Below are 18,419 nucleotides of genomic sequence, written 5' to 3' on the forward strand. Positions count from 1 at the left end.
TAGGGGCTGTGGGACAAGGGGGTGTTACAACGGTTGGACTTAGTTATGGTGCAATTGAATGGCACACAGATCTTTTTTTTCTCAGGGACCATATTGAAGGGTTTACCTGGTCACTGGTGTAGAGTATCTCAACATACAGAATCTGATGAGAGATTGTGTACAGTGAAAGTGATATCACCACTACAGTCCACTAGGATCAGAAGCCCCAGGCGCCATATAATCTACCCATCTTTTTGACATTTTCATAAATCTTGTATGTGCAGGACTATACAGGCTTCATGCAAGTGTGCAGCGGCATTGAGGTCACATGTACACTAGAAACTAACATACATATCACCCTATCCAAAATACATAGTAGACAGCATTAAAAATACCACTGTGTCAGATGCCACAAACCAGACTCAATCCCTGACAGAAGCAGAGAGAAAACTAAACTGTTACACAGAGTCTAAAAACAGAGTGCTTCACAGGTCTAAATTGTATACCATATTATAGACAGAAAAGCACTCTGTTATCTGCTTGATATACCTGACATAATAAATACAAGCTAGCATCGCTGAAGTTTTATTACATTTAATTGTCATGTGTAAGGCCACAAATTTATTGCCACTGCCCCAGATAACTGAACCAGTGAAAATACTTTGAATAAGCTATTCATGTGGCCATTTATTTAATAAAGGCAGTGTAGAAAACCAGAGATGTCAGTGCTGGCTTTCTTTTCCCTTACAGCCACTAGGGGGAGAGCTGTATCACAGAACATAACATATACTGGGAAACATTTCCACTTTCTAGACCCAAAAATTAGTTTCAGACATTCCGCTTTCTATCATTTTTATATGCCAAATTCAAGTTTATCAATCTGACCATTTGTGTAGATAAATATAAGGATTAATAGATAGCTAGACATATCCATATAATTAGAGTGTTAAATAATAATATTGATTATTTTACTGATTAAATTTTTTTTTTTTTTGCCGATTATTATGTATATTTTTCCCCTGTGACTCTGTTTCATTTTGATTTACTGTCATGAAATAAACAATTGTGAGATTCAGTTACAGATGATGCAAAATGTTACCAAAATTAAATTTGATTGCAATTTTTGCTGCTGTTGAAGGCAAACAGTTAGGGAGTGGAAAGGCATTTTCACATAAAGAAGTTAATAGACATATAAATACTGTAATAGAAAGATAGCTGTACATAAAGATAAAGAGATTTACCAAATCTTCAAACGAATGGATGGATAAGCAATACATATGAAAAAGAGAGATAGATGGATAGATTAGATACTGATAGATAGATAGATAGATAGATAGATAGATAGATAGATAATGCATAGACAAGAGGAATGAGATGTACCGATAGGCACATGCATTATAGATAGAGAGTTATTAGACAGATATCCATAATGAACACTTGTAGCTATTTAACTTCTTTTATGGATCATTAAAATAAAAGGCAAGGACAGATGGCAGCTGTTGCTTTACACATTTTTATAGATTCTTTAGGATGAGTGTGGATATTTATACCCCTATAAGAAGATGAACTGTATGGTATTATACTATATTAGGATAGTGGCATATAGATATTCCTACAGTATGTGTCAGTCCCTGTAACAATATTGAACTGTATATGGTATATTCAGTGACTGGCTGGTCTCGGATGCCAAAGGTAAAACATGTACCAGGAAACCTAGAAATCCACAGAATCTGGTGAGTATCCACAGAATCCCCGGCTGTTAATTATTGCTCTGCTATGAGAATTGTTTTGGGATGGATCACATCTCAGTGGATGACATGACCACAGAGAGGTGCAGGTGGGGAGTCGATTTAGCTTTCCTTTATGTGTAGGGGGTATTTACGTTTGTTCCTCTTTCAGGCACCCTAATGAGGGGAATTAATATTATCTAGATGTTTTCTTTTAACGTTGAAGACAGATATTCCCAACAATGAAAATCACACTAATATAAATACATGTGTGTGTGTGTGTGAGTGAGTGAGTGAGTATGTATATATATATATATATATATATATATATATATATATATATATATATATATCCTCAATTAATTAAAGTTATTCAATTAAATGTGTAAATGTGATCACAGATTTATTGGTCTCAATGATTGATCTGGTAATACATAATTAACACACAGCATTATGGGGATTCATGTCTTTTTTTTTCTTTTTGTTTTTGGAAACACACATTCTGTGTGTTAGATCGATAGAAATTATATGGATAGATATGTAAGAGAAATATCATATGTGTGTAACCTGCAATCCAAAGTGAAAGCTTTGGTGCATGATACACAATCTAGATTATTATGGTGTATATCGCAGAATATATGATAATTATGGTCTATGGTGAAAAATATATGATAAATATGGTGTGTGATATTAAATCTATGATAAATCTGGTGCATTTTCCCAAAATAAGCCTCATTCCCTTTATTCCTTTAATAAAGAGAGTAAACATTTGTTGCCTGTAATTAAACTGCTGGAAAGCACAGAATTACTGCATTAAAATTAAGTTCCGGGACTGACTCACTAGTTCTAGCAAAAGGTGGAAATTTTGGCTAAATTATAATGTTATGTATAAGTGAGTAATAAATAATGCTATTTTAATAAAAATAAACAGTTAAATGTCAAATTAAAGTTGTTATTTTTTAAGCTGCAGCTGGCCACTCTACTCTATGTGCTGCTTTCTATGTCTTAGTCCCTGGTACCTAAGCAAGTACTGTTACAGTCTAAAGAACTAGTGGCTTGTGGAAATCATAGGCTTATTTGGGGATTTATCTGCTACCACTGGGTAAATAGAAGAGATTACATGACCTGCCTCAGCATACATCATTTCCCCACAGGTGAGAATGACCTGCTACCTTAAGAGTGACAGAAATGCCAGGAGAGAGTGCTTAGCAGTGACTAGGAGGTGAATGATGTCTTTATCAATCCCAAGTACACAAATCACCATACAGAGAGAGAGCAGTGTTTAGTCTGGGGAAGTGTGGCCTGCATGGGGAGATGTTGTTCAGGCCTCATGAATAAGAACAACGTGAGGACAGTGTAAGATACAAAAAAAGGAAGATAATGAAGACATTATAGGAACAAAACTGCTGCACTAGTCATGAAAAGGCTGACTGCACTGCCATACATGCATGCTACATCCATAATCCATAGCAGAAAATTGGACATATTATTATTAATACAGGAGAACAATTCTGGTATAGCAGAGCTGGATTGGTTATTCACTCTGCAGATCATACATTCAAAGTACACTCATAATCCATAGAAGAAAACTGGACACATTATTATGAACAAGGTAGAACAATTCTGGCACAGCAGAGCTGGGTTGGTTATTAACTCTGCAGGCATTCAGTGGGTTGTCAGCACTCCTGTGTATAACCAATGTATGATAATGAAACAAAATTCATCAGAGCAGAAATCCTGAGTATTCTCATTAAATATGACTTTTTGTATAAAGCTCACAATGTTTTTGGACGTCTATCTTGTATACACTGTCTTTGTTTTCATACTGCGATCTATGAATGTTTACCTGCAAACTCTAGATTATACAGTGCCATGATAAATGCTAGTAAAGATAATAAGAAAACATACATGACCTATCATCCCCTTTTAGTCATCTGCTACAATGAATCGTGTTAATGAAAAGTAACTGTATACTACTACTGCACATAGTCATGCACAGTTATGTACAGTCCTAGTCATATAAGTCGGTACAGTCTGTACAAATAGAAGCTTTCCTGAACTTGGAATAACTTCTGATAAAATTATATGTGGCTGTGAAAACACTTTTTCAAATTTTTTATGCATAATAGTGTCAGGTTGGGTAGAAGTTGAAGCAGTGCTTTCAGGTCACTGTGGTTTATGCAGCATCATTCATTGTCCTGTCTGTAAGGTCCATTCATTGTAAACCTCTGTTACCCTGGAGTCCCCTGTTTACCTTTGCAGGAGCAGCACAGACATTCCTTATAGCAGCGCTTGACTTCCTAAATATACACATTTCCATATGTTTTCATACTGTTTGAAAGGCCTGATCAGAAATAACACATTACTGTTATTATTGGCAAGGCTTTGTGGGAAACCTCACATGTTTATTTGTCCAAATATGAGTGACAATGCCTATACAATGCCTGCATCATTTATTAAACACAGGTTGACAGGTTGAAAAATAATATAGGTTGTCCCAGGCTGGTGCTGATGTTAATATTGTGATAAAAGTAACATTTGAAGAGGTTAATTTTGGCTGGCTGGAGTTAATATTGGAGCCTGTGCCCTCCTGCCTCTCCCAGCACTGGCTGTCAATCCTCAGGCTTGTTATCCTTACCAGGCATCACTTTGTTTGGCTGATCTCAGCAAGGTTTTCTGCTACAAGTATATGTATAATTGCTATAATTCTACTGTATCATTTGGATCATTGTACTATTGTTGTTTGCTGTTCTTCTTTCTCTCTGCTAACACTGGCAAATTAGCAGCTTGCGGGTACAGCAGCAATGAATGAAAGTTAGTTAAAAATAAATAAATAAGGGAATAACTTGGCAGCATTATGACAGGGCAGAGAATTCTTCCATGTAATCAGGGAGCATTGTCTCTGGTGCTGCGCCACAATGCTGCGCCATGGAACAACAGGCGCATTCTATTGTTTAAATACAGGGAAGATGATCTTAATTATGGGGCCCCCAGCAGATCGCAGCCATATCCAGCCCCTATTCTCTGCTTCTTTTATGGGAATATTTCATATTATTTAACTAAACTGGTTAAGCAGCACAATTCATTGGCAATGAGGAAAGATGCCATTGTTTGCAGGTTGTTTTATGTCTTTCAGAATATTCAATTAACCCCTCATTACATTTATGTGAATATCTAGATATACCTATTATACTGTATGTAAACCACCCATTACCACTGTATATCCTACTGTACATATGTATATATACAGCACCCATTACCACTCTATATCCTTCTGTATATATATATATATATATATATATATATATATATATATGTAATAATTGTAAACAATAATATATTACATCGAGTTGTAATAGTAGAACAGTTGTTACATATTATGTTTAAGGGATTGCATTGCTATATCAGGATTTATTTTATACTATTACATGATTTAGCTCTCCTATCATAATAATTGCTATTATAATAAAGTATATTTATTATTTTACTTCTCTACAGATTACAAATTAGTGGTTGTATACAAATAGGATTGTAGACACATAAATATGTGTGTTATGTGTGTTATAGGTGTACTATGTATATATGTTATAGGAAGGCTTGCACCATTTGCTGGTATGTAGTATGGTTGCAGTAGTCTTGTTTGTCATTTGGTTTAACGTGTACTAGTATTTATATTGGTTGTGGTATAGATACAGGTATGTGTTGCTTCTTTGTATCCGTTATTTAGTTCCTGGGTGTGTATCAGCAGCACTGTTAACAAATGAAATCTGCTTCACTATAGAAGTCCCCGGTTTTTCGCTACAAAGAAGTGTCCATAGTTTGGAGGGGAAAGGGAGAGGTGACAGTGATGCTGCAGAGATTGGGGATGTGTTCAGGGCTCTCTCCTGGTTATGTAGACTTGATCATGACATTGTCACTAGTAATGGACACAACTAGTGTAATAAACAAAGACACTGCTCCTACTATTACTAGCAAGGAAAAACAACAAGTACCAGTTCCACCATTCACACCACACCACTGCTATAAGGAGGGATTTAAAAATATATGAATAGATAGGTTATCTATAGATATAGATAGATAACTGATTTATGTGATTATATTATATATGATTATAGATTATAGAAACACGGATATATAGAATATGTATATATATATATATATATATATATATATATATAGTATTTTATCATATATATATTATATATATATATATATATATATATATATATATATATATATATGCACACAGAGAAAGGAGGTTCTAGGGGCTACCTCTATCCTGACTGAGGCCAATGCCCAGCTCCATGACATATTAGCATGTGAGATCCGTCTCCAGATGTGGATTACCCTCATAAGAAGTCCCCATTATGACTCCTTGTATTTTTAAATACTGACTGTAAGCGATTCAAGTGCGTCTTTGTAAAATGCTCTTTTTATTAGATCCGTTGAAGTGGAGGAGAGGGGGGTGATGGAGGGTACAGATGATGATACATTAAACCTGCCCTGGATCACTATTTGGATGGATCCAACATTAAATATGATATTACATCTAGAGCCCAGATGTTAATCCAGATCAGATATTAATAAATACATAGAATAAGTGGGAATATTCGGAATCATGTAAGGGATATTTTAGGGATAACATATTTGTCATTGAATTATTGCAATTTGAGAAATAATTATAATATAAAGAAATCTATTACATATAACGTAATTACACTTCATATTTCTGCATCACATCGCATATATACTGTATATGAGCTGATTATATTATTATCAAAATCACTAGATATATATTGTGGTATTGCTGTAAATTGATTATTCGTGATATCACAGACAATTCTCGCATTATATCAAGATGTAATGCAGATAAGTTCTAAAAATATAAAAAAAAATTATAAAAATAATGACAGCATTGTGTACACGATATTGATGACACAGATATTTACAATAAAAAGAATTTCTTTGTGTAATAATTTATTGCAATCGCCACCAGTAAAACAGTAGGTCCTTGCTCTGTTACTATTGTATCTATTGCTGCTTTATTTTGTGTCTATGTGATAACCCCGGAGCAAGAATATACTATGTAGGAGAATATTGTTTGTAAATTAAATGTATGAAATAAGAGATGATGTTTCTAAGCATTTGTCATCTCAGAGCGGTGCCCTTTGGGTGAGAACATTGAACCTGGTCTATAATAATGTATTGGCAGCAGATGAATCCATGGTAATGAGGGGCTCCAGTCCAGGCTTTGGTGCCAACCATTGGCTGATGTGTGTATGAAGAGTAGCAGAGTGTGTGTGAGCCAATCCAGTAGCTCTGTGTAACACGTGGAGGAGAGGGCTCAGGAGCTGAGCTGTGCACTTCACTACTCTACTGCCTGGTGCCCTGATCAGGAACAGGGGGGACAGGGACCTGATGTGGTTCTGGGATTCTGCATACACTCTCATCAAAGCCAGTAGCATCAACAACAGCCAGCACCCTGACTGCCAGCACCCTGACAGCCAGCCTGCCACCCAACTGCAGCAGCACACAGAGGAAGAAGGGGCACAACCATGAGCAGCCAGTATCATGAGGAGGCAACTGAGAGGCCGGAGTGCAAAAGTAAATCCCCCACCCTGCTCTCCTCATACTGCATAGACAGCATCCTGGGCAGGAGAAGCCCCTGCAAGATGAGACTACTGGGCACCCAAAGCCTGCCACCTCTCACCACAAGGAATGACCAGGAGAAAAGTTTGGAAGGTAAGAAGAAAACCGAGATAGTTCACATTAAAACTGCAGGCCTTTGTGCCAAGCTTTATGCTGGCACATATACACACAAAAAAACTTGGGCAACTTTATGATTCTACAGGATAAACTACATAAACCAGTATAAGAAAATAACTTTACGATTCTAGACAACAGTCATTTCCAGATCAATGTATCCTGAACATGATTGTTATTTATTTAGCTTTTCCAATTTAAATATTGAGGATCATGTTTATCATAATATCGATAATGGATACAAAATAATAAGAGCGTTGGATTTCAATACGAACGTAATAAATACAACAATAGCTGTTCCTAATAATAACATATATAGCAATAATAATAATAATAATAATAATAATAATAATAATAATATAAACAATAATAATAATAATTTTTATTCTAGATATCCATTTCCCAAATGTATTGGGTTGTTTTATTCATATATGAATCGATATATTAGTAAATATTTATATAAATGCAAACATAACTGTAAATTACTTTATTGCATTTAATAAAAAAAAATAAGTTGAATGATATGTAAATAAATAGATTCTTCTGTAGGAATTGTTTCCATATTTCTATTGAAATCTTACAGACATAATATTGAGTTATATAACAGCTACCTTTTACGTTTTGATACAGCATTGAACGCATCATATTATAAACATTACATTTAAGGATAATATTGTAGTCCTTGGTTCAGACATTTCTGATTCCGATTCTGATTCAGTTATTCCACTTGTGGTTGATAGAAAAGTTACAATCTGCCATCTTATTCCCCTGGCATCTCCCATCCTCAGTAACGTGCCCATGTAACTGTATCCCTTCAGTTGTGGCTTTAATAAACATATGGAGGGTTGGAGGTGAAATCTACTTGTACATGTGTTGAAATTCCTTGTTGACAGTAATTAGAGCGTTTCCAGAGGCATCCAATTACCAGAATGTGTGATGTTAACTGCACCATTCAATCCAGTGCACAGGACTATAGAGGGTGTGTGCTGCTAAATTGTTATCTTTACAGCAGAGGAGTAAGAGATAGCTGAGGAAATCATCTCCTACATCTTCATGGCCACCACTCCATTCCACGTCCCTCCTTGTGTAGTATAATATAAGGATTTCTTCTGTAATAAATGAATCGTGCAATCACATTTCTACATCTTCTGTCTTTTTCTAACGCCCTCAAGGTTCTCCAAAGAACAACTCTACTTTTGAGACTGAGTTACATCTACCTCCAAAATTGAGAAGACTCTATGGCCCTGTGGGGGCAGCTGGGAGGCTGCACATTCAGACTCTGCCTGATGCCAGGTCAGCCGTGCCCAGATCGGATAAACCTGATAGACTACTACTACTTGGGGGTGCAGGAGAAAGCAGCTGGGAGAACCATAGCCTGAAGATCAGCCAGGCCCCACAGGTCAGCATTAGCCGCAGCAAGTCCTATAGAGAGAATAGCGCCCCCCTGCTGCGAGAAGATCAGAGCAGTCCTGATGGTCTACAACAGCAACTCCAAACCAGTGTCTCTCTGCAGGACAGACTGGGAGTAATAGCCCAAAACCCAACAGAGGAGGAAGAGGAGGATGAGGAAGAAGAGGACGATGAAGAAGATGATGATGAAGAGGATGATACAGACAAGCAGCACAACAGTAATAACACCAGCAGCAATGCCACCAGAGGACTCCTTAAGGAGCAACACCCTCAGTTCCAGCAGCAGCAGCAACAGCAGCAGCAGCAACAGCAGCAAGCAGGTTGTGGACCTGATGGAGACATGTCTCCTAAGGAGGAACTTCTACTTCATACTTCAGATGCTGATGGCAAGGATGGTGAGGACAGTGTGTGCCTGTCAGCTGGCAGTGACTCAGAGGAGGGCATGCTAAAGAGGAAACAGAGGAGGTATAGAACCACCTTCACCAGCTACCAGCTGGAAGAACTAGAGAGGGCTTTCCAGAAGACCCACTACCCTGATGTCTTCACAAGGTATCTTCAGAAGGGTTTATCGGGTGGTGGGGTGGCGTGTAGATTGCAGTGCCTTGATATACATTTAATATATGGAATATGTACCACTCTACATTACTTTAAAATATAAGGAGCCTTACTAGAAGAATCCCAGCAATAATAAAGTAACGACTAGTTTATCTTATATTATCTTTTCATTCCCAGTCTGCTCTCCAGTGACATTTAGTTCCTATTTTTATTAGGAGACTGACAGAGAGCCCGGTAATGTTTGTAATTCCCTGGGCAGAGTGGTGTTACTATCACTAGTACTGGCCAATGTATTTATATCCCTCATGTCAGTGATGCCTCAGATGAGTTACATTGTGTGCAGTCACATCCAGATCACTATCCAGAGCCTTCCCATGACACCTGATCATTGTCATTTATTCTAGTCAGTCTGGAGTAAGAACGTAAATACATACACCTATAGACTCGTATAGAAAAATCCAACGAGATGCCATTGTTCAATATAACGCAAAAAATATATATAGCAAATGTAGGTTTTATTTTTTATTTCGTTACCAAATTAAAGTACATTGGCATCACAATGAATCACTGATTTTGGAGGGAGGCATCAAAGAGCCCCTATGTTCACAGTCAAGTGAAAACGAAATAGTATTTATTAAGTTGGGTGTTTTTAGAAAGAAAAAAAATTTTAAAAAAAATTGTAATACGTCTCCAATTCCATAAAGGCGTTGATATTATTTTTGAAAACATTATTTATCATCAAATTACTTATTACAATATACTTGTGCGTTTGTGTACAATAATATTCATTTGATTTGTAGTTGGTTCGTTGTACATATAATAGATTAAGACATTTACATTCAAATCTGCTTTATTTATTTGTTTTAAATAATTTGATGTCATGCATAACCATATTTCCTATTTAAACTTCGAATACCTCCAGAAAAAAGCAAACCCCAAACTATACCAAGTTAGAAATATTAAAATCAAGTGATAATATAAACATTAAATAATATAAACAAATTACTTATATATATTTTTTTAATGTTCAATTATGCGATAGAAATCTATTTTTATTTTGGTAAGCGATTTGCATACATTTTTATGCATATGTGGATAGATAACATATATATATATATATATACATATCAGACATATCTCTATATATCTATATGTGTGGCATATTTATTATTTTTAATTATTTATTTATTTCTGTTTTATTATTTTTTAGTTTTAGTAATGTATCATTGATATATAGACAATTTATATAAAATCTAGCTCTGTCTATTATTCATGGTGTAAATGTCCACGAGCTGATATGATATTCCCTTTTGTGTTCTTAAAGAGAGGAGCTAGCCATGCGCCTGGACTTGACTGAAGCCAGAGTACAGGTGAGTCCTGCTATGGTGTGAAGGCACATTTATCTATCTATCTATCTATCTATCTATCTATCTATCTATCTAGTTAGCTAGTTATTATGTATCTATTATCTATTTATATATCTATTTAGTCATCTATCTATCTATCGATCTATGTATTTAGTTTTATCTATCTATCTAATATCAATCTAGTATCTATCTTTCTAGCTATTAAGTATCTATTCTCTATGTATGTATGTATATGTCTAGTATCTAGTTTGTTATTTATCTATTATCTATCTACCCTCATGCATGCCCTTTGCAGCCTATTTATAGCAGCCCCAATGTCACTTGTGGCTGCAATCACTGACTAAATGCTACACTGAAAACAAATCAATCTCCCCTGAGTCCAGGAATTAATTAATCAAACAAGGTGCAATTATTACATTCCACCTCTGATAAGTGTGAGGGCCACTGGGGAAGTAGCTCGGGCTATGCTGTATACTGTCCATATCTGATGCCTGGGGCAGGTGGCATAGGTGGTGCCAGCCCATGGGTGAATGAATAAGTTGGTACCTTTGAATGGAGACCTGGTTGTTATAGACAACTGTGCTGAGCTCCAGGCAGGTATTTGGCTGTGATGAAGCCTCCAATCGGGCTCCATAAAAGCACACTTAGTACTAGAGCAAACAGGGCTATTTCATGGCAGAGGGTTGTTTGATTTGCCCAAGGAGCTGGCTAATGCTATTTGATTTGCCATTTTTGTGATAGCATTGATCTAATGGCTGCCCTGGGAGTGAGTGCAATGCTATTAGAGGTGTTTGCTCTCCATATCCTGAGCCAGGGCTCATAACCACAGAGACGATAAACATTGGGATGCCCTGATTGCCAACACCAAGCAGATGTCTCCGAGCAAATCACTTTACTGGTACAATCAGGGGCTGATAAAGCATCATAAATTCCATATGGCTCATTTAATACACAACAGCTTCCAGCATTAGGTGGGGGGCGATAGGGCCCCCTCTTTTTGTTGACACATTTCTCCATTGTCAAACATGGATGTGACAGTAAAGTCAGTGGATCTAGCACCAGGGGGACCAGTCGTGGGAAAGTCAACTCACGTCTAAGGATCCAAAAAAATATCATGAGAGAGGGTGCATATGAATGGACGCTAAATAGTTAACAGAGCGGAAGAAGGGATAATGTCCAAAAAATGCAGAATAATATGTATATATTGAAAATAATATTCACCGGTTTTATATATATATATATATATATATATATATATATATATATATGTCTCGCGTATATACTATATATTTATTATATTTAGTATATATTTTTAAAAATATTTCTTTTAGTAATTAAAGATTTGTTTATATTAAATGTATAAATATTTTACTAGTAGTTTTCGGTTGTCTAGTGAAGCCAGGTTCTGCTGTTGTTCAACTGTTACAGTTGGGAAAAATAATAATAATAATAATAATTATTATTATTATTATTATATATACATATATGCACCCGCCATTTTTTTTTACAATTGTGCTGCTCAGAACTTTCCTCATATACATATACATACATACTGTATAATAATATGTAGAATAATTTCGTTTTAATATTAAACTTTTTTTTTTTTTATATTTGATATAAAACAAATAGAACAAGAACATTGCTAATAAATAATATGAACTACACAATGAATCAGTGATCGCTCCCATGTGGAGGTTTTAGGGAATATGAGTGTAATGTTGTCACCCTGTACACACAGTGACACATCAAGTGATCGTTTATGACACATGTTGCGGAGCAGAGAGACCTGTCTAGTATTTATAGGGCGGTAATGAGGATTTTACGAGTATTTTAATAGGTGATCGCCATCCGGTATACTATTATCCTGCCATGTATGAGGCACAGAGATCTCAGGACCATACTGTGTGTGTGTATATATATATAGTATATTGTTGGCCCTATCGGTTTTATGACTGCTTATTTTTTTGACATTCACTGCCGAATTAGCTTTCTTTCCTTCTCTATACCAGTACTTAGCCTTTCAGATTATTCTATATGTATTTATGGTTTCTTATATATAGCATAATATTATATAAAATTATTATTTTTTATAATATTGTATTAGATATATTTTGTTCGCCCAAGTTCTATCTATCTATCTATCTATCTATCTATCTATCTATCTATCTATCTATCTATCTATCTATCTATCTATCTATCTATCCCATATGTATCCATCTATCTATCGTATATGTGTAGGTGTAGATGCTCTTAGCGCCCATGTGATGACAGCTCTCCTCCCGACCATCACACTCCGCTCTTATAATCATTATATACTAGTGTACAGTAATATACTGCTGCCGCCATTATACTGTGTACTACTATGGTCTCCATGTCATTCCAAGTCTCATACGGGCTGCATGTACTGGATACTTTCATGTATAGAGATGGATAGATAATGTAACGGAGAGTGATCAGACGCCTATATTGTCTATTGTATTGTAGAAAGTTGATTATCTTTTGTATATATAGATGATAGAAGATAGAGAGATGATAGATAGATAGATAGATAGATAGATAGATAGATAGATAGATAGATAGATAGATAGAAAATAGATAAGTAGACATTCGAGATATGAGATAGATGATAGAAAGATGATGATGATATATAGATCGATAATAGATAGATTTATAATAGATAGATATACATGATATATATGAGATAGATAATAGAAAGATGATGATGATGACAGATATATACATAATAGATACATAGATAGATAATAGATAGTAGTTGATAATAGATAAATAGATGGATAGACACTATATATAATATATGGTAGATGATAGAAAGATGACAGATAGATAATATAGATTTGGTAATGTGTTGGATATGTGTATAATCGGTCCATTGGATCACTAGCGGAACCAGCAGGTGATATAACTTGGCGCCTCTTGTCTGTACCTCAGGTTTGGTTCCAAAACCGAAGAGCCAAGTGGAGGAAGCGGGAGAAGGCGGGCGCCCAGTCCCATGCCCCCGGCCTCCCCTTCCCGGGCCCGCTGTCCGCCGGTCACCCGCTGAGCCCGTACCTGGACGCCGGCCCCTTCCCCCCGCACCATCCTGCCTTGGACTCTGCCTGGACCGCCGCTGCCGCCGCCGCCGCTGCCGCCTTCCCCAGCCTGCCTCCCCCGCCCGGCTCCACAGCGCTGCCGCCCGGGGGCGCCCCACTAGGCCTCAGCACCTTCCTGGGAGCAGCGGTGTTCCGGCACCCGGCCTTCATCAGCCCCGCATTCGGCAGGTAAGTGCTCACTTATCTGTGCTACGTCATACAATTGTATTAAAGACGTCACCTTATTTCATTATTTACTGCTTAGAAAACTGGCTCAGGTAATAAAATGTGGCCCCCATATCGGGCAGATGCTGATAACATACACCTCCCCAGCTATGAACCTGCACCAATATTTCCCCCTATTAAAAATATTTGTGCAGTATGGAATTAATAAAGAACACAATTAATAATAACTACTTAGTAAATGAATTAGAGACATTAGTAACCAGGGGCCCACCATGACCTTCCCAGCCCAATATCAGTCTAGAACCCAAATCATAACATTCATGGTTACATCTGAGACATGATTTCATATCATTTAATTTCATTTGGTAAAAATGTTGGAAATCTCCTGATAATCTAAGGCCGGAATGTTCCATGAGATTCCATGGAAAGACTTCTCACATTGCCAAATACAATTTCCAGTTACACCAGAGATTGATGCATTTCCTAAGGCTGTGTTCACATGGGAAACTTCTGTCACTATTCTATTTCATATCTTAAAGTAAATGCTGGAGCATGTTGTGAAATCTTTTGGGAAAATAAAGGAAATCCAAAGCATCTGCTTATAGTCAACGGGTACTTTTTTCGGTCTATGATGTGGCAAATCCTTGGCTGAAGCAGAACCATGAAAACGCAAACACATGTGTGAACGGAACCTAAAAAGTGATATTATTTCCTCTGATCTGTTTAGTAAATCCCATCTCCAGGATACGGTCACAAGGTTCTATACATAGTGATAACTGTATAGTTACCCACGTACAGTAAAAATCCCTCCATAAGACCACCAGAGCAGTGAACAAGGGGAGGCAGATATTTTATTAGCATTTCTGCCAGAGATCCCATTAAATGACCCTACAATCATCTCCAGATTGTTGCATCGATCAGTACCAAGACCAACCGCACCCTTTATCTGAGGAAGGAATGTTCTCAGGCGATGGGGGAAAGTTCCATCTTCAGATCCCAATTACTTGAGTTGATGATCTTTCGTGGAGTCACTTTAGAAAGGAACGTCCTCCTTGGAGTCATTGGAAGAGCTCCTCCAGCTCATTAGCCCCCAGGCCATAGGTCATCTAGTTATCTTTATCTTCAAGTTGTCTTTTGTCAGTTTCCACATCCCTAACTATGGTACGGTGAGGTGACAAATAGTGACGTTTCTATGTCACATTGGATTTGGTTGTGATGGAGCCTAAAATAGGGGCATCTATAACATATCAATCAATTAGAAGGAATTATGTATAAGGGGCCATTCTGTGCCACTTTTACTGGTAATTATTGTAAAACTATATCTCTTATCACGGATACATACCTCACACCCATGCTCCATATATATTTTGGAGAGGGCGGGTCTACAGTGTTAATAAAGAGGGAATGTTTATTTTCGGATGTCCTTGAGCGATTCTTCTAGCGAGATGTTCCTTCCTATCTGTAACTTTGCAGTGTATGTATCTTCTGCTCTTGTCATTGCTGAGCTCATGGCTCCGCGCATTTTAGTATGTCTCAGTAGCAGAGCCAAGAGTCTTCAAATATCACAGCAAGGAAGCTGATGATCACAAGCCTGGCTAATGGAGAGTCTATAAATCTCCCCGTGTCTCCTGGGCCTGTCACCTGTATTTTGGTGGCTTCTGTAGGGAGAGCAGTAAAACATCTAGAGCAAAATATAATTGCTCTTCTGTCATTCAGCCGGGATGCCAGGATGTTGATGGGGATTTGACATTCAGCCGAAGGGAAAAAAATATAAGTATTACTTCCAGAAGAGAAAGGCTTCCAATGTTGAGACTTAAAGGGACGTTGACCTTAAAGACTTGGAATGATAGCACAAAACACAATATCACAGCAATTCTTGGAAGAATGTCCCTTTAAACATTGATTGTAGCCTGACATTTAGGGGCAGACCACTTTTTAGGGAAAATGATGTTGCCTTACGGATAACCTGGTAACATATAGTGTGATAGAACAGTAATTAATGTACAAAATCCCTAAAACAGGCCAAACTGGAAATATTATTTTACATTGTCTTTATTAACATTGTAATAAAAGTGCCCTATAAGCATCTAATAATAATAATAATTATACATTCATATATATATATATATATATATATATATCATATTTTGAAGCACATGGTATACAGATCATATTTACAGATCATGGGGGACATATACAAGAAAAATAAGACTTTACAGAATAAGAACATAGTCGGATGGAACAATATGAATGAGGGTCCTGCTCCCAAGAGCTAACAAGCTATGGTCTGGAGTCACAAATTTGCAGAATTTTCTGCGAAAGTAACGGTAGACACACAATTCAGATACAGGATATGCATTTATAATAAGCGGGAAATTTACTCTGTTATGTGTGAACATATCCCTAGTCTGGTACAAGGAGACTACAAATGAGCCAACCCCATGTAATGCCCTTTATGGGTGCACAGGATTATTATGATCCTGCCATTATTAGCCATGCCAGAAATCTCTTGTGAGAATATGTAGGTGGCTATAGCAAATCTGTAAAGTGCTTATTCAATTTATGGGGAAGGCCTGTATTTTAGGCACTAGAGTAGAGCACTCATAGAATTTGTATCCTTTTTATTTACAAATATTAGGTTTAAAGCTCATAGTAAACATCTGCATTCTAAAAAGAAGAGGATATTAGCACTGATATAATGCATATATCTATACACTAGAGAGATTTACAGACCTGTTTTCCATTGCAATGGCCATAGTTATCCAGTTTAGTGGCATATTCCTTACAGCCTGGTGTATCTAGTTTAGAGGATGTGTCACTGTTGCTGCTGTGGTTGTGGTTTGTGTTACATTGTATACATTGTGTTCCATTCTCTGTATATCTGACCACACTTTTTCTGTGCTCCACAGACTCTTCTCTACTATGGCTCCCCTGACTAGTGCTTCCACTGCCGCCGCTCTCCTCAGGCAGCCCAGCCCAGCTGTGGACAGCGCAGTGCCATCTGGCGGCTTATCAGACCCAGCCACAGCTGCAGCCGATAGGCGGGCATCCAGTATAGCAGCCCTCAGGCTCAAAGCTAAAGAGCATGCAGCACAGCTCACACAGCTCAACATCATCCCCGGGAACAGCACAGGGAAAGAGGTCTGCTAAGCCCCGGCCACCCCCCTCACATCACCAAGCAAGACCAAATGGAGGGCAAGGAACACAGCCGAGGACCAGAGACTATAGGACTGTGTCAGAAGAGTCATGGAGCATCCTTGTCTCACAGTAATAATGAGCGTACTACATTATGCAGCTCCAGAGCAGTAACCTTGGTAGTCTATGACGTCACTGTTGATGGTACTGCTCTCCATGACGTCATAGCATTGCTGTAGTTAAGCGAAAGAAAAAAACAAAACAAACCCAAACCAGTTTTATTTCTCGTTCTTTTCATAATGTATTCCTTTTATTTCTCTGGTTTCTAGGACATTCCCTAACGTCTGTTGTCTACCACGTTATTAACCCTGCCTCTGCCAAGGCGGCGGAGCTATACAAATATGCAGGTCCGTAACTCCACTTAGCTGAATGATCTAGTCAGTGCACTTACAAGAGATATATATATAAATATATCTGTATCATATTATTTTCTTTAGCTTACACCAACCAAGGTTCTTTTTTTGTTTTTATACCAAACCAAAGGGAAATGAACTGTCAGATTTATGGACTGTTGAAGTCACTAAACTGTGATTACTGATTCTGTACATAATAACGTTGTTATAAAAATAAGGAAAAAAGAGCTTTGTATATTTCAAATGTTATAAAAGAATTGCACTCAGTGTAGTGTTGTAAGTTTGTCAAACTGTAGACTTCTATCTGTGTTGTAGATAGCACACGGTTCCTAGCACAAATATTTATGTAAAAACCCTTTATTTAACTTATTAACTGTAGAGCTTTCCAAACCTTTAAATCAATGCTACCGTACCTGTGTAATGTTGTCTTATTGTCATCATTTTCCAGGCTTTCCATTGAGAAAGTTCACCACTCGGAATAAAACAAAACAAAAAAACAACAACTATATGTTTAAGTAAACCCGTAGCCTTTTCCATGCATCTGGATGTGAATGATGATGTGTGTGAGACGTGTCAGTTATCACTCAGCTTCACGTATGGGATATTATTGATGTCCTTTGATTTCTATGGAGTCTTGTATTTTATGACATTTATAGGAACTGTTTAAAATGTACTCAAATTCAGTAAGATCAGATGGGCTCCTAATCACAAAGACCAGGATGGTTTAGTCCAAACTGGTCACATGTCTATAAACAAATGCCACAGATATCCATAAAAAACAGCTCCAAACTGACA

At 37.2% G+C, this 18,419-nt stretch overlaps 1 protein-coding gene across 1 annotated transcript; it reads left to right on the forward strand.

Moving 5' to 3' along the window:
- The first annotated feature begins 7,012 nt into the window (after positions 1–7,012).
- Positions 7,013–18,144, forward strand: ARX (aristaless related homeobox). Its single transcript, XM_072137923.1, has 5 exons — positions 7,013–7,448; positions 8,642–9,428; positions 10,759–10,804; positions 13,751–14,079; positions 16,986–18,144. The coding sequence occupies exons 1-5, from the start codon at positions 7,262–7,264 to the stop codon at positions 17,224–17,226; spliced, it is 1,590 nt and encodes a 529-aa protein (XP_071994024.1). The 5' UTR covers positions 7,013–7,261; the 3' UTR covers positions 17,227–18,144.
- Positions 18,145–18,419: the final 275 nt, after the last annotated feature.

Source organism: Engystomops pustulosus, chromosome 2 (assembly GCF_040894005.1).
Source record: "Engystomops pustulosus chromosome 2, aEngPut4.maternal, whole genome shotgun sequence".
Taxonomy (NCBI): domain Eukaryota; kingdom Metazoa; phylum Chordata; class Amphibia; order Anura; family Leptodactylidae; genus Engystomops; species Engystomops pustulosus.